The 23,102-nt window shown below is 42.0% G+C and overlaps 1 protein-coding gene across 14 annotated transcripts in view; it reads left to right on the top strand.

Moving 5' to 3' along the window:
- CELF4 (CUGBP Elav-like family member 4) overlaps positions 1-23,102 on the top strand; it is a gene marked incomplete at both ends in the record, with an annotated part of 688,465 nt that overhangs the window by 390,186 nt on the left and 275,177 nt on the right. For all 14 annotated transcript variants that reach the window (XM_084278569.1, XM_084278576.1, XM_084278571.1 and 11 more), the window contains one exon: positions 15,480-15,528. In XM_084278569.1, coding sequence (XP_084134695.1) covers positions 15,480-15,528 — 49 coding nt within the window. The remainder of the gene's footprint in view (positions 1-15,479; positions 15,529-23,102) is intronic.

Below are 23,102 nucleotides of genomic sequence, written 5' to 3'. Positions count from 1 at the left end.
ACACACCATCTCACGTGAAGGAGCTGAATTTTTAATTCCCTTTGTCCAGCAGTGGCTCAGTGGAACTTGTCACAGGGGAGAGAGGGGCATTTTGGCCCAGCATGAAATTAATGTTAATGGAAACAACATTTCTGATGATGCTCTAATAAGATTCTTGTGGGGAATTGAGCACACTACCTGGAGCCACAAGCAAATTGTCCTGAGTCTTTACACAAAGCTCCGTGAGGACATAAACCTTTCCTGAACTCCAGCAAAGTTCACAGATTTTAAGGCTGAGGAGGACAATTTTCATCAGGCAGCCATAAGGTAGTCTAGAGACTAATGAATACCAGGACCAATAACCTGTCAGCAAGTTGGAGCACAACATTTAGGGAGAGGGAGAAACATCCAGAGTTTTTATGTCAGACTTCCCACTCCTATTATTTTTCTTTTCTGCTGAGCCAGCTCTTCCCCTTCGAAGTGGAAGCACTGACGTCAGCTCCTTTGGAGCCACAAAATGCTGTCCGCCCTGACAGAGAGCCTGCTCCAGTCTCATACCTGGCCTCAGTTCCCCATCATCTGGTTGGACCTGCAAGGTCAGGCATCCCTGTCTCTGATGAAACCCCAACAGTTTCCCCTGTCTGAATGGAGCCCTGTAGAAGCGCAGATGCCTGTGCTGGTGAGCTTGGCTGGGTTGGAGAAAGATGCGAGCGAGTAGCTGTTTAACTGAGCCAGATCTCTGGATGAGGTGTTGTCCCAGCCACAAGCACAGCAGCCATGTGCCCTCCTGAACTGGCTTCATTTGTGTCAGGATCTGAATTTTGTGGCTGGCCCCTATTACGGGAAATTTCTGCCCAGCTTTTGACAGATAAAACTTTGAAGCTTGGACTTGCTGCTAATTGTCTATCAGTGCTCAACAAACAGGTGTAAAAGCTTCAAATTAGCTTTGTGGGTGCTGTTCTTTATGCCTGTAACAGCCAAGCTAGCTGTGCCTGCTTTACGTTGTTTTTTGGGGTCAGATGGACGAAGGAAAGCATAGCTTTGGTGTCAGATATGCTTGACTTGGAGCTCTTGAGAAATGATGCAAGAACAAAACTTTTAACTCTCAGTGGTGCAGACCCAACAAACAGAAGCAGCTATGACTTGGCATTTACAGCACAGAAAAGCATAACAATGAAGTGATTCATTTCCTTTGCTTGTCTAAGCTCAGGGAAGATTTTTCTACTGACTAGCAGTTGCTGGAAGCACCTGGAGCTGGTCCCACAGTCCAAAATCACTGCAGACAGCCAGTCACTGAAGTTAAAGGTGTGATCCAGTCTGTGTGCTGCAGTCACTAACTTTTGGGTACTTTTTAAAGCACCTAATGAAGAGGGTTTCCTGTAGTAAATCCTTAATTTCTCCATCTAGAGAATTGGGTCTGCATAATTTAATTGTCTAAATTTAGGCAGCCAAGAGCTCCCTCTGGAGGTCTCCAAGCAGCCTGTTTTCTGCTTGGACCAGGCCAGGCACTGGCTTCGCCACAGAGACAATAACTTAAGTACAAAGTCTTTTCACTGAGCAAATAAGGACCATTCCCAAAATTTTCCAATATTCCTCCCAGTGTTAGAGCTAAACTAGGGAGCAAATCCAGCTGGAAAGACACAATTGAATTTCTATCTAAAGTCAGGTAAGGAGCCTGATAATGCAGGATATAGTCTCCTTGTCTCTAAAAAAATCACAGGGAGCAGTGGGAGAAGCACAGTGTCTCATCTGTATGGGAACACCATTGCTTACTTCAGCATACTCCCGAGACCAGCCCAAAATACCTGACAACAGCGGTACATGACAACGATGTCCAAGATGGCTTCCAGCTCTGTCCTTCCTTCCTCTCTGTATAATTGACTATTATACCGGCATTATCTGTGCCTTGATACCTTGGATTTATGGAGCTTCCAACAAATATAAATTCCCCTTTGTACACACCCCATTTAATCAAAACCTTGCTGGTTTAAGCAGTCTGGTTTATTAAATTACCAATCTATGAAGCCATTAACTCAATTAGAAGCAGCAGTTCTGTAGTCTTGAACAACCAAGGGGTAATATTGCAACGGTATAGGTTATGCAGAGTATGGCACGTTATAATAACACTGAGAGCTTATATAGCATTTTAGAACCTTACAATTTGGTAGGAATAATATCTAATTAATCCTCACAATGGGCCCTGAAGGTAAAGATTACTGTCTAACCCCTTTTTCCGTGGAGGAAACTAAGTGCAGAAGAAGATGATAGGTAACAGACTCCGAAAATGTGTTCAAGGCTGTATCTTTACACAGTCCTCATTCACAGTAAGTAGACTTCAGACTTCCAAATTGCTCCTTTTCTTCTGAGAAAATCAACATCAAGTGACCTTTATCTGCCTTTCTTATCTCCATGTGTAATGGGTTGAATTTATTTTAAAACATCTGTTCCTTTCAGGGTGTGTGAGGGAGACCAGAAAGGGACATAGAAAACTCACAGGAGTAGGTTACACCCATTACACATAATCTACCTTCGGTAGCTGCTGTAGTAGCTGTGGCTGTCTTGTGCTTCTGGGTGTTTTCAGGAGCCAAACGGGCATGGTTTCAAACATCAGTGCCAATTCATGACCATCATTTTCCACAACTGTGTTAACCCAAGAAATTTTACCTTTCACTGTCAGGGTAGAAACACCCACAAGTTCACCCGTGCCACCTCAGTTATGTGATCTGACAGCAAATCATAAGGATGGTCACAGGAGCTCCTCTAAGTCGACCTGGGTGCCTGTGATCTTTCATGCCGTTGACTGGAAAGATAAAAAGGTTCAGATGGGAAAAGTCATTGCATGCAGGACACAAGAATTACGGTTAGAAGTATTTTGGTTACCAAGTAAATGGCAAAGACCTTCCTGAAGAGTAATATCCAACACTAAATACAGACCTGTTGATCTCAAATAATTGTTACTATAAGGTATTATGTTTTCTTCCTAAGTAAACTAAACTAAGTGCTAGGTCCATCACACAAAACCTACAATGAGTTGCTGACAATACAAGCAGATCCTGAATGTCAGGATTTAGTCTAAGGATTTACGTATGTACATTTTTATTCCATAAAATTTAGTAAAAGGATTTTTGTTTTCTTTAGTTTTCAGCAGAAAAAGTTTTTTAGAACAGCCTTATATATTTTTACTAGGTTTTGAAAAGTAAATAATGCAGAAGTAGAGTCTATGAATAGGAACAGGAACTGGACTTGATTTGAATCTGAAAAAGAAAGTGACAGATTTAGGATCAGAATCTGCTTTAGGCAAAGTACAGAGAGAAAAGAAACAGCTTAAAACAGTGAAAAGTAAATAATGCTTCTAATAATTAACATTGCCCATTGTAAAGATGCATCAATCATAAATTATCTCCAGTAATCACGTATAATATGATATTATATATAGAAGAGATTTTATTTTCACCTATTCATTTTCTTTGAGCTGTATTTTGAGCATTCAGAATTTTCTTTTATTCTGGAATTAAAATTCTTGTTAAAGCATCACTTGGGACCAGAAGCTGAGGATTTAAGGAAAGCACCCTGTGTCAGGAGATGGGTGGTAAAGCCCCAAAAAATAGAAGCACTGTCAGTGCTTGTAAGCAGGGCCAGATCAGGGTTACCTTTAGGTAGAGAAAGGTTGGCATTATACCCTAATTCAAAGAATTAATGAGTAGTTTATTTCAAGTTGATGATGTAAGAGAGAAGCCCGGTGATTGTTCTGAGAGGTCATGGCTCTAATTTATCTCGTTTCGTATTTACACCATGTAGCACCCAATTCACACTGCAAAGAGAGAAAGTACAATCCAGCCCAAATTTTCAAATACACTCGCCACCCAGCAGACCAAAAAAATTAATTATCTATCTGTGTATTTAAGGACATCCTGCATTTGGAAAAAAAGGCTCCTTAGGTAGTGTGATTTCTTGCTGAGTTTCCCTCCCTCTATCTTGTGGTTTTGGGGGTTTTTTACTCTCAATGCCACATCTTGAGAGTATTTCTCTGATGTGATTTTAGGAAGCCTTGTTCTCCTCTACACTGGTTCAAACATGTCAATGCTGCTTAGGCTTACTACCGATCCACATAGAAGAATCAGACCCTGGGAGTTCAGACACATACTGTAAAAAGGTTAATGGCTAATACCACCAGAAAGTTTATAGCTGAACTTCTAGTGTCTCTGATCAACGCTCTGTCTTTAATCTAATGCCACAGCACAAGAAGGGGAAGGAGGGGGGAAAATGCAGTTGTATGAGTTGCCTCTTCTCAATGAGGCACCTCCAGTTTGCCTTCTCCAAGTCTATCCAGGCTGAACATACTATGCAGGCAAGCAGAGGGGATGGGGAGGTGGGGGTGAGGTATGGGGGGAAGCTCACAAGCAAGTGAAAAGCAAACGGGGTTGAGGAGGAAGGGAGTAAATAACTTGGAGCTATTGGCTGTGATGCCAGAGGTGGCATGCTGCTTCCGGCCACTAACAGATGTGGACAGGTGAACCTTTACACCAAATCAATCATCATATTTATTCTAATTGTATCGTAATAGTCCCCCAGGAGCTCAGTTCAAATGAGCTTGACATTATTAAAATTTTAATGCCCAGTTTTCATAGCTGAATGAATATTTAAAGGGTATGTCCCAGGCTTAAGTTATGATGATGAAGAAATTAATGGAATGTCTTGTTTAATGCTTTGGTACATGTTGATGCAAAAAAAAAAAAAAAGAAAAAAGAAAAAAAAGAAAATAAAAAAGTGGTTGTTCAGGGCGGAAAAGAAAGGAAGGCAATGTTTAGACATAATTAGAAGAGGAAAGCATCAGCGCTGCATTAGTATCAGACATCATTCTTGTTGGATAGCTCTCAGTGGAGAGGAAATATTTATCATTCAGGAGGGGGTAAACCAGGGTGCGGTCAGGGTCCAGAAGAGATGCAGTTCCACATGAATGACGGATCAGAAACAAATCCCTGGGTGTTTCCAACCACATCCCTACATGGTGGAATGAGATTGCTAGCCTTTGCTGGCTGGAGCAGACACAGAAAATCACCTTTGTTACCCAACCAGGATGTTTGTTTATTATAAGTACCCAGATCAACTTTGAAGGATGGCATAATTAATCAGCGATACTCATCAGTCTGGTAATTATGTTATAGATAATTGTCAAAACATAGGACCAGATGATACCAGTTATACATAGATGGGGGGTGAGGGGTAGCTCCTTTTGCACTGCAGAGACTTATTCTGTATGGGCTGAAACTAGCACAGGGAATTGTATTGTCTCTGAGGATCTGAAATCTGGAAAGATTATGGAGTTTTATTGTAGTTTTTTAATCCTTCCATGCTTTATGCAATCCAGGAAATGTTTGGGAAGCTAAGGATTTGTGTTTTCTCTTCTTTTTGAAGGCAATACTAATATTTGCAAGGTTCCTGCTTGTGCTTATTCATTTGCTGTTAGGAATAAAGGGCTAACTTGGGCAGCTGGATGGTCTTAAAACCCACTTCAATATGCATTCCCTAGCATTGAAAGAAGACTGAAGAAAAAGTTAATGCTTTAAGTCCTTTCACAGAAGATTTTCTTTAAAGGGGCACTGTCAAGATTAAGATAATCTTATTCTTTCTCTTTCCTTGTTTGTTGGTTGGTTTTGGAGGGGTTTTTTAAACTATTTTTTTATTATTTTCCTTTTGGCAGCTTCCTCAGGAACTGCAGCCTTGATACAGAGCACAGCTAAGGGGTTTATCTTTAGGCAAGGTTTTCACACATCTAATTTGAGGTGTGATTTCAAATCAGTTTAGACAAAACAGTGGAGAAGGTGGCATGACTGCTGGGTTTTTTTCTGCCCAAAAAGGTTATCTTAAAATAATTAGACTATATTTGTTCATTAATAAAACTGTAAGGAAAGCACAATGATGCGACCTGTATAATGATAGTGATATGCCTTGAGAAGGAAGTTCCCATGCTTCAGAAACACCACAGCATCCTGCTTGGAATAGGTTTAGGTCTGGTCATCCTGAGGTGCAGGACTGGGGTAATGGACTGTTTCAGTGCGGCAAGCTTCCCTCATGTATGACCTTAGCCCTTGGAAAAAGGGAAATTAGGGTGTGAGGGAGAGTGAACACGTCACCCTTGAAAGCAGGACCAGTGTTGGAGGAAAATTACTTTCTGGCTCAGAGTGGGTCTAGTACAGTACCAAAGAAAGCCCTGCTTGCAACCTTAACCCTGTGATAGCTTCTTCCAGTTCCTGGGGAAGCAATGCTTCAATTCAGACCCTGAGGGTACCTGCACATTTATATAAGTGAGAGAGCCTCTATTTCATGATTCTGGCAGTGGGTGAAAGCAGCTAGTTAATTTACACTGCTTACTCAGTTGTTTGTTAAATGGCAGTGCAGTGGAAAGCATTTCTCCATGGGCAAAAGGGCTGGCTGTGGTTCTTATCTTTGTGGCCAGGCATACAAAGCCACAAGCACAGAAGGTCTAATCTTCTTGGATGGATGGTGGCCAAGCTCCTTTTGCACTCAAAGCACTGAAGTCAATGGGAGCTTGGCCTTGCCTAAAGTCTGCAGAGTCAAGCCAAGCAGCCATTAGTGGCAAAGGCAGCATTTGGGTCTTGCTTCAGCAGACGAGATAAAGCCTAGAGAATGAAGAGCACAGCAGGCAAGTGCCAACAGCCAGAGGTCATGGGCTCAGGATAAGGAAAAGACGAGAACAGATGTTCATTTCTAAGTGAGGGGACAGGGGTTATGTCTATAATGCCTTGAGTAATGCATCTGTCTCTCTTGCCTGTTTGCCTGCCCCACTCACGTCCATGCTGCAGAGACCTCTGGCCTCTGCACAGTATGCCCAACACGCACAAAACCATGACGTGCCCCATATGCAGAGAACACCCTACCTTTCCAGTTGTCTGCACTTGATCACCACAGCAGCTCCCGAGCATACTCCAAACTGTACCTCTGCCTGGGTAAGCACCAGCTGCAAGCAGGACTGGGCAACCTCAGAGCAGACCAACACAGCGAGCATCTGTGAGACAACTCAGACACACAATCTGGGAGCAAGCTTTCAACTAAGCAGTGAGAGCACAGATAAACCTACAATGGCAAACATTGCAAAACTGATCTAGGAGCCTTGGCACATATTCTCATCCCTTATTTAACTTCTCTGTTGCCACCTAGATACAGTTATTCATTAGCCATGCTGGGTAGTTTAAGGCTCTCTTGGTTGTATCTATACGGACTGCCTTCAGATGTGTGCATTATGCCATTGCGGTGCCCTGAAAGAGTTTGGGATCACAATTTCTGGGTTAAAAGAGGATGTGGTTGTTTTTGACGAAACACATGCAGAGCTGGCTAGTAGAAAATGCCAGGGATAGAGAAGAATTATTTTAGGTAAAAGGCAGTTTGGGCACATTTTAAAATTGGATGTAAATTATCTTGAAATAACCTCAAGTGGGAAATTAGAAGAGAGGAGAGATTGTGTAAAACCTTATCCCTACTGATATTAGGGAAGAAGGGAGGAAAGGACAGCAAAAGACTTACTTAGTTTTATCTAAGTTTATATAAGTGTTTTTATGAACAGAATTTCATATTGTGATTGCTCATAATAGCAGCAGGAAACTAGATTTAATGAGCAGGGTGTCCCTTACAAATTTATACCTCCACTACCGGGATACACAGACAAATAGACTCTTTTACATAGCTCAGCATTGCCAGTGAGCCAATCCTGTGACCCTTCACGTGCTTGAGTATATTACTTAAACGGCCAGGGACTCCTCAGATATGCAGAGGACCTGGGACCACAGACACATTTCCCAAGCTGAAGACAGCATCCACCAGGCCTCCTTCTTTCCCAGGAAAGAAAAATGCACAAGCCAAGCAAGGTCCATGAGTGCAAATAAATACCCATCCGGATGACCAGGGTTCCAGGACCTTAGGACACTGTGTGTGTGTGTGGGTGGTGCCACAGTCTAATAGGTCAAAGTAGACATATTGAACTTGTTTTCTACTGTGAGACTGTCCAAAGCTTGAAGTGGATCTCCTGCTGTCCCTTTCACATGCAGATTTGCATATGAAAGAGTATTTATAAATACTAAAAACCCCAACACAAACCAAAACCAAACAAAAAAAAAACAACCAACCAAAAAAAGCAAACCAACAAAAATTTACCCAAGCCAATGCTATCTCTCTTGTTTTGGAAAATCAGGCTTTGTTGTTCCAAGCATCCTGTGTTTTCTTCTTCTTACTGTCTTCAAACCTGCCAAACACTGAGTTCCCCATTTACCCCTCCCTATTTCTTTCAAAACCAAGAGTTGAGCACTACATGCTCAGCTTCCCCAAGTAAAAACCAAAGGATTTGTAGTATTGCAAAGGTTTTATTTTGCTATTAAGAAGATAAGCAGTTTTTTCAAACTCAAGCCCAAGCTGTTCTGTGGGGAGAAAGTTTTGTATTTGAAGGCTTCTGCACGTGAGCCTGAACTGAAGCCCCCCTCCAGGTTCATCTATATACACAAGACAAGTGGAAAGATGAATCGATAGTTAGACAGATGGATTATAATGTGTTTTATATGATATATAGAAAATACTCTCAGAGTGCAGGGATGGCCGGTAGCAATCATTCTCAGGGGTAGGCACCGGAGCATTGACTGATTTGTAAAGGTCAGACCCTTCAAGATTTTTTTTTTTTCATATTTCATACATTCCCATTTCAGGTCTTCTCATCTATTTGTGTACATGTCTATGACACACATCTTGTCAGGCAGGGAAAAGGGTGGTAAGGAGGAATTTAAAGTCCACTACCCAGATAAGGTTTGGGACACTGTCATTTCAGATGCAAAGTTTTGCTAGTGTGTACTTCCCACAAGGTAAGCCAATGTAATTTTTTATTTTTCCACCAAACTTTCAAAAACATTTCCTCTCCCTATTCTTTCATTAATCCAACACTGTACCAAGTTGCACTGCCCACACAAAAATATGCTTAATGTACAATCACATGGCAATTCATGCAACCACAGCACTTGCCTCTGTTCCCATGGGGGCAGTGGTTTCTTCCATGCCTTACAGCTGTAATGTGCAAACACAGAAGGCTTGTTGTATAGATAACCTATGTTGAAGCAGATTTCCTGATTCTGTAACATTCACAGAAATTTTTTTCTGAGCTGAGGACCTGGGACCTGACTTTGGGGTTTCTTTTCTTCAGAGAGAAGAGATTGCTTTGGATTCACTTGCATGGCTATCTAGTTTAGATGGCTGTAATTCAATTATGTCACTCAGAATCAGGTACAGAGTGATTTACTTGAACTTTGCAATTACACACACAATTCAATTGTAGGTGATTTTTTTTTTGGCCTTTCCAACTTTGACACTAATATACTTTGCATTTCCTTAGGGCCTTCAATCACAGTGGATTTTGCTCAATGCTTTAAAAGTTATGACCCTCTCTTCCAAACACATTCCTGCCAGTACCTTTAATCACATAAATAGCTGTGTTGACTTCAGAGGAATTACTATTATGTACATGGCAGACCCCAAAAAATGTTGGCAGAAGTGGTAAAATGAAATTTCTTGTACTGTTTAGACCAGAAAAACTTTTTCCACAGAAGAAATGAGGAGTAACAATATTTTTAGAAAACTTCAATATTAAATTATTCATGTCTCCAATTAACATCTGAGATATGCCATGATACTACATGCACACTTAGGAAGCAAGTTGCTCTGGGATAGGATTGTTTTCCATAATGCTAGCCACCATCTACTGATATGCTGTAGTGTCCAATAAACATCTGTGAAGACCTGCTAGCTCACATGAGCATCATGTGATTAGGTCACAGCAGTGTTTCATCATTGATTTAGAGGGCTGATGCCAGAACAATACCAAACATAAAAGAACATCACTGACCAAGGAGAGTTTGCCAATTGCCATTATATCCGTACACATAATTCAGGCATAGAAATGACTCGATGTTTGTTTTGTTTGAGGTTTTTTTGTTTCTTTGTTGAACACCAGCATTTAGATATACATTTTTTATATCGGACTTTACATTAGGGTATCTTTATCTTCATTATACTGAAGAGAAAGATGAGAAAGAGGCAGATGTCATGATATGTCTAAATTCATCCAGAAGACCAGTGTAGAGCTACAAAACAGGCCTTGTTGGAGGTAAACACCTCTTCTTTCTATATTGTCCTCACTGGGAACTTCAGGAAACATTGACAATAGGACACCTTTCCTCACAGTTTTTGATACAAAGCTTTAGCAACAGCCTCCCATCCACCTTCCCACCCTCCCCCACCCCACCCCACCCCCTCATCTGTTCTCAGGGAATACTCAAATATATTAAGTGTTCTACAGAGAGGTGGAAAGAACACTATTAGATAGGTTATCACTGTGGTAGTCTTCCATGGTCTTAAAGATCGTACAAGCTCTAGAATCACTTTTTATCTCCTGAAGTGACTTAAGTACAACCAGCCTATTACCACTGTCACAGCTCTTTTCTGCCTAGACATGATCTTCCTAACCTTTACTGGGGACTCAGACACCTTCAGTAGTTTCCTCCTCTTCTCACTTTTCCTTCCTGTCTTAGAACACATTTGAAGCTATTCAGGGTGTCTCCATTATTATTTTTTTTCCTCCTTTCTTCTTCTTTTTATCATTGAATTTGCCAATTCTCCAGCCTGGTAGAGCCTTAGTCCTGGCTAGAAACACTAGGTATATTAATGACTAATGAAAAAATAAGTGACTCAAGAAAGGAAAGTGTAGTGGAACAGTGAGAGGAAGAAAGATGGAGACAGTGAGAAATCAGCTGTCTTTGCTTCCTACTCTTCTTTCCTAGGTGATCCTTCTACCTGCTCTAAATTAATATCAAAGCCAGAGGGAGCAGAAAAAGGTTGGTGGGGGAGACAACGACAACCTTAGGAAAAAAAAATCATGATGCAGAAAAGCGTCTGTCCCCTGTCTAATTCCTGCAGTGGCCTGTAGCTGATGGTGCTGAGAAAAATACAACAGCAAGCTCTGACATTTCATTTCTGTGGAGAATTGAAAAAGGGCTTGCTGTAATTCATCGCTTCTTGTAACTCAAACCCTTTTTGACAGGAGTACCTGCGCTGTCTTTTAACAGTGGCACCACGGTGGCTGTAATTGGACATGAAAAATGATGTCGTGTTTCTACTTGCAGGGAGGATTGGGGTGGGGGTAGGTGGGGCAAGTGGCAAGTTGGTGTGAGAGGATGACATATGGCATTATTTGAATGGGTTGGGTTTAGGCAAAAGGAAGGAAAAGCCAAAATGATGGTTATGAAGTGTAACAAGTATGAGCATCTTGTCCAAGGTGTCCAAAGATGATAGTAAAGGTGGTTTTCAGCAGAGAGGAATGTGGAAAGGATTAAAAGGAAAATGAGAAGTGTGACACACTTGAAGTTCTAACTCCTCAATAAACTCAAGTGCTTATGGCATTTGTAGAAAAAGGATGTGGAGCCAATTCACAGCTGTGGTGGTGCCCAGTGCTCAGAGTTCCCCACACAGGCTGGGAATCCTAGACACACTCTTTGCCTGACAGCACACTGGGAACACAGTTGTGAATAAGACTCTGGTTCGCCATCCACCAGCCACCCCTTTGAAAATTGGGTATGTCATATATTACCAGAAACACAAATATTTTGGCTCTTCCCTAAATCCCATTGTGTCTCAGTGATCATCAGCACACCTCTGTTACATCATTCCTGTTGAGTGAGACACTTAAAGAAAATTTTTGGCCAAATTGGACTCTGAATCATGAATGAGGATAAACTTATTGCCCTTATTTACAATTGTTTTTAATGACTATTAGGCATTCTGCTACCAAAATGTCAGGAATCTTCACAGTTTATATAGAAAATAAAAATTTTTAGTCAGGTCCTAAAGGATAGGAGGGAGGCTAAAGAGGAGATAAATTCTTTCTGGGTTAAGTAATGGTAAAAAATGTACTTCTTTCATTGTGGCAGTCCAACAGGAACAATATAGAACAAAAAAAAGTGAACATATTTCAAAGGAGAACACAAAGAACAGCCATGGGGAGAGGGAGGAAGGACTTTTGCAATGGACAGAAGTGTAGCACATTCTAGAGAAGAGCCTGACAGAGTTCATGCAGTTCATCAGTCAGTTCAAATATTGGATCAGCCTACCTAGGTCTTTTCCTATGTTGCCAAACCTCTTTCGAAGACTTCTAGTTACAGCAATCGATAGAACCTCACAGCCACACCTGTAGCTCCTATGTGTATATCCATGGTATTAATCAGAATTGCTGACTAGAAAAATTTCTTTCCCCTATCACACTCTCAGTGTCCACCAAGACAGGACAGATACTGAAGGTATCTGTATAAATATTTCCCCAATATTGCTATTCAGAAGATTGCAGTTCAGAGTATAAACTTTAGTTTCTTTACATTAAACCCATGACGATTCCCAGCCAAAGAATAAGCAGAGAGCTTGAACCCCTGAATTCCCCTCTCCCCAAGAGGTATTTCCCCTGACTAGGGAAGGTACTTCTTTCTGCCATCTTATTTCGCCACTTAGGCCTTTTCTGCTCCCCATGCCAACCCCTTGCTCCTAGAATGTCTGTGTAAAAAAAAGAGTTCCATAGATGGAGAGAGGAAACTTAATTATTTTCCTCTCAGTGTTTCTCCCTATAATTGGTGTCTTTCATGTCAAGATGATCTCAATTTGTATTATGGGCTCCGTGCAGGCAGCACTTTCTCTTTGGTCTATAAAGAAATTGTCAAGTGTATAAATCATAGTGTACATTAAATTACACTAGCCTTTTACTTATTAATTTCTCCCGTTTTTTCATCCTCTGTTAGACGATCTTTCCCTCCCACTTTTTTTTCCCTTCCTTGGGGATTGTCTTCTTTTTCTCAAGCTCCAATCTCAAAAAAAAAAAAAATCCCCAAGATCAAACAAATAATTAAAAAAAAAACCAAACAAAAAACCCAGAACAACCCCCACGAAATATTAATCTCTAATTTTGATAAAAGATCTAATGATCTCTGCCTTTTGCAAAGGGACAACATCCAAGTCAACAACAAGGAAGAACTGTCTATTTTGTCTAAAGGCTGGATCCAAAGCATGAGGTCAGTGGGGATTTTCATGTCCTTTAGCAGGCATCTGATCAGACCTATGTTGATAGATTCATGGAGTGTTATGCATTGCAAGGCTGTGTCCATTTTGGACTCCAAGCATTGCCTCTCATGACTGTATGCAGCACACCTCCTGTAAATTCCTGGCTACCGGGACTTTTTTCATACTGGCTGCTTGAGATGCAGGTTCTGGCTGTCTTGGAGTGAGCACCAGGGACCTCTAACCACCCTCTTCTGACCGTTGGAGTTAGATGAGCCATTGTGTCCCCACTGAGAACCCAGTGAATAGTGAATGCAGCTATCAAAAGTTAACCGCTCTCAGGTCAGTTATTGGTACACAGATGGTGTCAATACCAATGTGCTGTAAAGGCAAACCAATCACAGTGGCTGAGTTAAACACAGTAACTGTGTAGTTTGGCTTCATTATCACCTGTGTGAGAGCCATGATGGGGTTCATCTCACCTAACTCTAACTGCATAGGCCACCTTTATGATCAGTAGAGAGGAACAGGCACTGCAGAAGACCATTTATCCTTTTCATCCCAGACACCAGCCTTAAGAGTGGCTTAAAATTACACTTTTTAGACTTCTGGAGTTACATGACAGAAATTACCCTCCTCACTTGTGTGATGTCAGATCTTAAGTACGTGTAACAGTTAGCTGCTCACATGTGGTTACAGGAGCCCTGTGGCAGACCGTCCATCCTGCTGCTGCTAAATATATCATCACTAGCCCTGCTAACATCTTGTGATACGTATGTGAGTGACAGGTCTTTACAGTTGCAGAAGCAGGGGCTGATACAAGGTTTATCCAGTACCAGATTCTTTGTTGGCTTTAGCACTTCAGCTGTCCAGAGTTTGTTGGATGATACAGGCATAGAGGAGAGCAGAAATTGTTCAGTAGCTTTTGGAGCCATTGATCCTTCTCTTCCTGAGCATGAGTCTAACTGTAGTCAGTTTATGGCTAAGTACATTTTCCTCTTGAGACAACAATGCAGCAGGTTCTGCTAGGCTCTCCATCATCTTAACCTACTTGTCAGCCAGCTTGATAACTTTTTATTACTAAATATGTGTGCAGAGCAATTAGAATAAATCTAAATGATTATGAACTACTTTCAGGGAAGCAAAAAAAAAAAAAAAGGAAATTAGGAAAAAAAGAGAACTAACAGCCTTGCTGCCCAGCTGTGATTAGCCAGAAATAAGGAAGGGATAGTCTGACCTGAAGGCACCCTGTGACACTCCTCGGCTGATTTGTTGTGTGACTTTAAGGGGAAGCAGTATGTTGGGAGATTTCCATTGCCTTCTGACTTTCCTGCTCCCTGTGAACCCTGTTTGAACCTGTGCTTTCTTTGGTTGCCAAATCTAAAGGACAGTTTCATTCCACTCAGGGATGGTCACACACAGAAAGATGTTTTGAGTAGTCTGTCTGCATAGTGTATGAGTTGTGCTAAGTGACATGGAGGAAGAGGCAGGGAAGGGCTTTCCAGTGAAAATCTCAGCTGGTTCTGATCCAATCGTGTTAATCCAGAGGGGTATATCCTCATCACTGTTCATCAGGCACCCACATCATGTTAGGCACTACTAGGGAAGACGATTGTGGACATCTGTTGCCCTCTCTCCTGGGAGTGAGCAGCTCCAGGGATAATGATGGTCCCAAATGCTTTTGTTGAGAGAAGGATTAAGTTGGAGAACAGAATAGAAATCCTATTCACAGCACGTTGGCAAGGGTTTTATACTTGCTTATGTTCTGATGTGAGAAAGAAAAAAGATGTTTGAAAAAGAAAGAGGGAGATCTTTGAACACATATCCTACTTTCTTCCACCAAAACAAAACCTCAGTAGCTACCAGACATGCAGGATATTGGCAAACCAGGTCCAAATCCCATTCACAAGTATGAAGTGGAGTCCACTATGTTACAGGTGACTGTTGTACCGAGCTAACAGTGAAGGTGGAATTCACTTTTCCATTTTCTTTTTATCGTGCCAATCTCAAGAAATCTTTGCAATTAAAGTTTCACTGATACCAATATTCTGACAAAGCATTTCTGCTCTGACACAGTAGCATTTCCAGAGGAAACTATTAGAAATTTTAAAAGTTACGATTAAAATTTCATGACCTGTATGAAATGAGTCAGATCCCTCTCCTGGTGTGATTCAACAGAGGCCCTGTAAAATAAATGGGGTGACACTGATTTACCTTGGACCAAGAAACAGCTTGTACTCCGTGGTTACTTGTTTACCTATTAATTGTTTTTTTGCCTCCTCATGGAGTAAATTCTGGTGCTAGCTATGATGCATAGTAAAAAAACCCAAACAAACAAACAAAGCAATCCTCTGTGTATGAGTGTTTGATTCCACCATTAATTACGTGTCTCTCTTTGCTCTTTTTTACAGATGAACAGACCAATCCAGGTGAAACCAGCGGACAGCGAAAGCCGAGGAGGTAGTTGACTGCATTGCTTTCAGCCACAGTGCTAAGTATAATTGTTGTCTCTGGCTTCTCTCAGGCAATGTGCTGATCAATTAGTAACGTAATCACTGCCAAAGAAATTCCCTCTGCAGCAAAGATTCTCTTTATTAAATCTCCTTTACTTCGTCTCGCTTTCCTCATATTCAATTATTATTTGATTTTAAAAGGCAGGCAGGTGCCAGAGATTGCCTGGGAAACAAATAACTGCCTCGTTAAGAAGTGAAGCATCAGGCGCTGACTTAACAAAGTTTAACAGTGGTGACGGCAATGTAGGTTTTTCAGACCGATGTTGGGCTGAGCTGCAGAGGTGTTTAATTTGGTTAGGATAAAGCAGATATTTTTATGTTTTCTCTGGCCATGTTGTTTCTGCTTGGAAAAAGCAAATCCTGAGGTGGCAGAGTTTTCTGCACCTGTATCAGCTTATCTGGATAAACCTGTTGTGGAAACTGAAGACTTCTCTCAGTCCCAGGGAGTTATTCAGGATTTGCACAGGTGTACCTGAAATCAGGAGCTGGTCTTTTGCTTTTCCATCCTGCAGAGTGGATTTGGAAGACTTTGCTAAGTGACTGTTCAATAGATTACCAGTGATAAGGTGTTTCCTGTAAAAGGTTTTCTACCAGAACTGATGTGGTGATATCCCTCCGTACTCTTCTAATAGAGGCCCGTTTGTCAGATCAAACACTGAACACTCTCCAAAAGTGTGAGATGGACCGTTATGCTGGCTAAGTTACCATTCAGCTTTTTTTCTTTTTTTCAATCTGTACATTTATATATATATATACATGCATATACATATAATGACCCAGTGCTTCCTTCCTCTCTATCCCCTTCTCGTCGGGAAAAAATAGAGAGGCTTTTGCCCATATCTGCACTAAAAGCACTGGTGCTTATGTATCATATAAATGTGGGAGTAGGTTTTGTCATTTAGTAATGATGTGGCTCTTAGATGTGTGAAAACTCTTTAATTTCCCCCAATAGACGTAAACTCTTCCTCATTTATGGGATGACTATCTTTGTGCCGGCATTACTGGAAATCTCCAGTAACAGCTACTTAAAAGGAGCAAAATGCCTTGCAGACAAAAGGCACTGAAATTGTGCTTTTTTTTCAGTTGAAAGCTTTGGATTCCAGAGGCTTTGACTGTGTCAGTGTGAGGCTGAAACTCTCCAGTGACTCAAGTCATTGGAAGACTTTGTACGTAGTTGTAGTTAAAGGGCTGGTGTGGTGAAACCGACAGGTCGACAGAAGCTCTGTAAGGAAGGGCTATGGTGCCATGTAATTGCAGAGCAGAAGAGCGGAGTGCTGGAAAAATGCCAGAAAGCTCAGGGATAAATATTGCACTTTTAGAGTCCCTGTAAAGTAAATTCAAGGGAATTTGGCCAACACTGGGTGGAAAGTATTTGATGGGCTCTGCAATGGCAAGTTCTGCTATCAAGGGCCGTGGCACATTTCTAACCTGCAACAAAGGCATGTCACATCATATGGCACTGTCCGTTTTTTTAACAGAACCAGGTCAATTTACCCCTTTTCCTTTCCTGCCTGACGATCTGGCTCTGTATTTGAATAGGAGTAGGTAAGCCATGGGCAGTTGTCAACGCCAGTCTCCTAAGGGAAAAGGAAAAGGCTCAGCTGCCTGGGCAAATGAGGGGGACATTATGCACATTCCAGTGGAGCTCGTGCTGACAGCAAGAGTGAAGGGAGGGCCTTTTGTCTATTTAATTAGACATACCAAAAAATAATAATTAGGCTGGCCAATTTGCTTAGTGCGCCTACAGGGTATGTAGCTCCCAATCACTCTTTTTTCCTTTTTTTTTTTTTTTTTTTTAAATGCAAATCACTAATAGAGAACACATGCCTGGCTTCCTGGGAAGGGTTTTCAAACTCTTTTGCTAAGAGCAGCTGCTTTCAGGAGGGGTGGTTTGAACTGCAAAGGGCTCCGGTGGCAGTTTGATTCCACATTATCCGTCACACCAGTGGTTCCCTCCCTATTGTATTTTAGTTAATTATCTCCCCAACACACACAAACCTCATGTTTTCTCACCCATTCCACTCCCATATTGCTCCTATCAGCAGCGATCATAATGTAGGGGCCAAGCGGGTGCACTCATCATTGGTGTGAAAGACACGTTGTCCTAATTCCCCACTGACAAGCTGCTTCTGGGCTGATGATGTTTCAGGACAGCATGACTCAAGGGCAACTATGGGAGAAAAGAACAATTGGCACCCAAGGGAGGCATTGTATGAAAACTTACGTTCTTCACGAGCCCACTGGTTAAAGCAGGCACAGCAAACAGAATGCTAAAAAGGAGGCAGTGTATCTTAGGAGCACATCAAAAGACTTCATTAGGGCTGCAAGATAAAGGTCAACTTCAACAACAAAGAAACTTAAGTTGTAGCTTATTATACCCTGTCCATGTATAGGGATGGGACGTGAGAGAAGAAGGGGGCTTGGAAAGGGAAGCAGCTCTTCTGCACAGCGCAAGTCTTCGGTCTAGCCAAAGTCCACTCCCTGTCCACACCTCTGTCTTCTGTCTTCTGGGGAAGTTTGGTGTGAGGCCAAGGTATTAAAGAGAGAATGTAATGCTTTTTGAAACTTTCCAAGGAGGCCTTTACTCAGTGTTGTGAGCAGTGTTCTTGAAAACTAAGGCATGAATCCTTAACTTTTCCAGTGAGTTCTCTCACAACCCAAAGACAATGGGAGTGCAAAATCTATCTCCCCCAACCAGATTCTACTCAGCATTTTTTTCTGTTCTGGAGTCTGGATTTTGTTGGGTTTTAATGCTTCCCGTGACTTGATTCTCACTTGAACCAAAAGTGTGTGTGTGTATTAGAATTTACTGTGTGTGAGTAAGAATCTAGACTATGAGACCATCTAGGTTTGGGGAAGAATTCAAAATGTTGCTTGGCACAAATTACACTCAACCCAACAAAATGGAAATGTTGAGCGCCCCTTATTAGTTTTGCTGTTTTTATTATTTTGTTTGTTAATCCCCATATTGGACTAGGAGCAAGACAAAGAGTGCAATCCTTTTCAATAAAAACTGGCATTATTTACATTTGCCTAATCTCACAGGAACTAGAAATGAATGTATTCTCAGCACATTTCTCTTGGGAAACGGTCTAAATTAATGGGAAAATTTTGCATCTTGCTCTCCTGCCTGTTTGTGCGTGCATGTATAGTCAAGCTGCAAAATGTTACATGGGGGTATTCCTTCTACAAAAGGCTTCATGATGCTTCAAATACCTGATCAGAAGATCTGAGTCCTTTGACATTTTATAGAGGCTTTAGCAGTGATGGAATTGATAGAATGTGTTAAGAGGTAACAGTCCTGTATTTCGTCATGAAAAATCAGAGTGTAATTCCATCTCTGTTAAAGCTTTCTTCAGAACTTTCATTGGTCTTTGTGCTGTCCAAATTTTAGCTTGACTATGCAGAAGCTCCATTATCATAGGCTAGGTGGTCCAGTATATTTTTAGGGATGTAGACTTTAACTCCATCTTCAATTCTGAATGTGACAAATCTCAGTTAAAGACTTTTGTATTATTTTTATATTGTTCCTGGTGATTTTTTGTGGTTCCTTGTCTCATATTCAGCTCTAAAAATAGTCTGTAAATATCAGTGACAAAGTTTTGCAAACTTAGGGAAAGATTTCAAGTCTGTTTTGTGGTTTGGGGCAAAAGTTTGGAGTCATTCCTTATTTTATCCACAATATCTCTAGCTCTCACTAGACAACTCTTGCTGCAGCTGGCAGGGTTAACCTATGACAAATGCAGCCCCAAGGTCCCACTAGGTTGTACAGGGAGTTACATTTGTTAAAAAGGAAAGGACTCTCCTGCTACTCTAGTTGCACTCCGTTAGTGATGCTTAGATGCGCCATTGCTCCCACATTTGTCTCAAAGGACAGAGGAAGGTCCATAAAGGAAGACATGCAAAGATGCACACAGAGTGCTACCCAGGCCTGGTGTTAATATCTCTACTGAGAAACACTTCACAGTGGTTTCTGTGTCCTCTTGTATTTTAAGGAAGAGATACAGAAGGTTTCTGGAATAAAGAAAATAAACAGGCACAGTCCAAAATGGTTTAGAGTTGAAAAGCTGCAATGTCCTGCAGAGATGGTGTCGAGAGATTTACAGGAGAGTCTGCAATTCATCACATTGCAGAGTTTTCTTCATGCAAGACTTCACAAATATACTAAAGCTTCTGTCTGTGTTTGTGCTTTCAAGCAAATTTGTTTGTGTATGTTTTGGGGGAGGAATGTGCAATGTGTCTTTTTTTGTTTGCCGTTTGGTGGATGTGATAGTAGCAGCTGGAAGGTTTGGACTTCATATTTCAACTGACTTGCATCATTTCTCTACCCGTTACTCAATGTGCAGGCTCTGAAATTATCAGCTTGGTTATGGCTTATTCCAGCTTCAGAGCAAAACGTCCAAGCACTCATTCAGAGTAAACAGCAAAAACAGTGGTGCCTTGCTCATGCTCTATGATCTGTTTCTTTTTATTCCTGTCTGTCAGCTCAGCAATGATGATGGGGCCAGACTGGTGTCTCCACGGTTTCTGAGCCCTATTTTCCTTTGGGACAAAAGTCTGGATCTGTTTCTTGTTTCATCCAGGCCATTTCTAACTCTCACCAGCTCTCTGCCGCAGCTGGCAGTATGCATCTGTGGCAGAGACAGCCCAGGATCCCAGTAACTATTTGGCATTTAGCTCTTTTTCCATTTAACAGATCAGAATTCTGTGGCTTGTGCTGATGAGCAAAACCTCTCAGGAAGCTTCTCAGCCAGGTGCTATCTAGATCCAGGCCCATTTAGGTGCCAAAATCAAGCAAGACTGGTTGCCTTCAGTTTGATTTGGCTTCACACTGGTATAACAATGTCACATGGATCTCTTTCTTTCTCTGAAGCACTTTGCAAAGAGTACGTTTGGTTGTTCAGACCTTCAAACTGGAAATATTTGAAGAGAAAAGTTAAGGATCAGTAAGGAGGTGGAAATCTTAACAGACCTCAACATCTCTTCTTCTGCACTGCTGGAGGTTAGGCTGTGTGCAAGAAATCTTGAAGTCTGAGACTATGCATGCATCAGCATTGTACCTTTGTAATTCTCATCTCTTCCTTATCTCTGAGCCATATGTTGTTGTTTGGCTCATCAAGCTCCACAGAAGCCACTTTACCAGCAATTCCCTATCTTGTAATTTGTGGGCTTCTTTAGAAGACTTCCCTCTGCTGAAGCTAGAGAGTGGGCTGAGGAGATGTTCTGTTTCCAGGTCCTGGTCCATACAACCTACCTTTATGTGGCCTGACACAGCTTTTCTTCCACTGCTCATCTCTACTTCTTTGATGATACAGACACACATTCAGCCAGAGCTGGCAGATGGCAATGGCAAACACCCCAGGGAGGGAGATAATGTTCTCCCTTCCAAGCTTCTTTCTCTATGACCACATCCCCATTAACTCTTTCAACATTGTCATGAGCTCATAATGACTCACCTTAATCTTTTATAACTCAGGTAAAGAGTTCAAACAGGGACTTGCAAAGGTCACGCATCACACGTGTTCCCACCTTTGCAGTGATCATTTCGCTTACAAGGCTGAGACTACTAGTTGTACAGTAATTTCTCCTGCCTTCACTTTTTGTGAGGTTTGGAATCAAGAGTTCTGGAGAAATCATTTACCATAACCAGGGCCTCCTATTCCCCTTTCTGTCCCTCAGTGCCCACAACAGTTTAAACATATCTCTCTTTCTCCCTCTTTCTTTTCCTTTGCAATTTGAAAGATTTCCAACTACTTGCCAAATCCTCCTCCTAAGTCTCATACATCTTTCCCTCCTGATATTTGCCCCAATCATGATTAATCAGCTGATTTTGACTCTTCTTACAGGAGGAAATAGAAAAAAAGAAAACCCCACATCCAAATCTTTTCTCTATTAATTACATATCCAATATTAAACAGCACACTGTAGCTGAGTCGCAGTATCTCTGCATGAAGGGTAAAGAGAAGGAATGACTGTTTAAAAATAATCTGATGTTCTGTTAGAAAATCCACTGGGAGAGGAGATGAGCTCATGAGTCAAAGGAGAAAAAAAAAGAGGGGAGATAAAAAAAACCCTAACCAAAATATCTTGATATTAAACTGGGAGGCAGGTTTCTTGCCTCAGAGGATGAGGAAGTGTCAGGACCAACAGAAAACCTTGGTGCCATTGACAGGTTGGGGTCCTAAGGAATGACTGTTGGAGATGCTCTAGTATTCTGAGAGAGAGTTGACAGTGCATTCACAGAATCACAGAATCACAGAATCACAAGGTTGGAAAAGACCTTTGAAGATCATCAAGTCCAACCATTCCCATCCTAAGCTAAACCATATCTCCAAGTACCTCATCTACCCTTTTTTTGAACACATCCAGGGAAGGTGACTCAACCCCTTCCCTGGGCAGCCTGTTCCAGGCCCCAACAGCTCTTTCAGTAATTTTTTTTTTTTCCAATGTCCAATCTAAATCTGCCCTGGCACAGCTTCGTGCCATTTCCCCTTGTTCTATCTCCTGTCACCTGGCTGAAGAGACCATCACCCACCTCTCCACAACCTCCCTTTAGGTAGTTGTAGATGGTGATAAGGTCTCCCCTGAGCCTCCTCTTCTCCAGGCTAAACATCCCCAGATCCCTCAGCCTCTCCTTATAGGATTTGCCCTCCAGCCCTTTCACCAGCCTGGTTGCCCTTCTCTGGACTCGCTTCAGGACCTCAATGTCCTTCTTATGGTGAGGAGCCCAGAACTGGACACAGTACTCAAGGTGTGGCCTCACCAATGCTGAGTACAGGGGCACAATCACCTCCCTAGATCTACTGGCCACACTATTTTTGATACAAGCCAAGATGCCATTGGCCTTCTTGGCCACCTGGGCACACTGCTGGGTCATATTCAGTTGGCAGTCAACCAACACCCCCAGGTATTTCTCTGCCTGACAGCTCTCCAGCCAGTCTCCCCCAAGCCTGTACTGTTGCAGGGGGTTGTTATGTCCCATGTGCAGCACTCTGCACTTGGCCTTGTTAAACTTCATCCCGTTGGTCTCAGCCCATCGGTCCAGTCTGTTCAGATCCCTCTGAAGAGCCTCCCTACCCTCAGGCAGATCAACACTTCCTCACAGTTTAGTATCATCTGCAAACTTACTGAGGAAGCATTCAATCCCTTCGTTGAGGTCATTGATAAAGATGTTGAACAAGACTGGATCCAGGACTGAGCCCTGGGGGACACCACTCTCTATTTGTCTCTCTATCCAGCCAAAGGCTGGCGAAGGACCTGGGCATAGGACCACAAAGACCCCTTAGATAATCCACAGTCTTGAGCATTGCTCTGGTCCCTTCTGGTTCATATGTCCCGGTTGTCTCCCCATATGAACATGGATGTATCAAGTCCAGGGCAGAATCAAGAAACTCATCCGGATTTGGACATGCTTCCTTTCTCTCCATCCAGGTGAATCCATAACCTTTGAAAAGTAGAATCAAGGTTTAGGCCCCACTGTCTGTGATGTAGCGTTCCACAGCAATGCTGAAGGCCACTGGT

This window comes from Gallinula chloropus (assembly GCF_964237585.1).
Source record: "Gallinula chloropus genome assembly, chromosome: Z".
Lineage (NCBI taxonomy): Eukaryota > Metazoa > Chordata > Aves > Gruiformes > Rallidae > Gallinula > Gallinula chloropus.
This window is presented reverse-complemented; position numbering and strand designations above follow the sequence as displayed.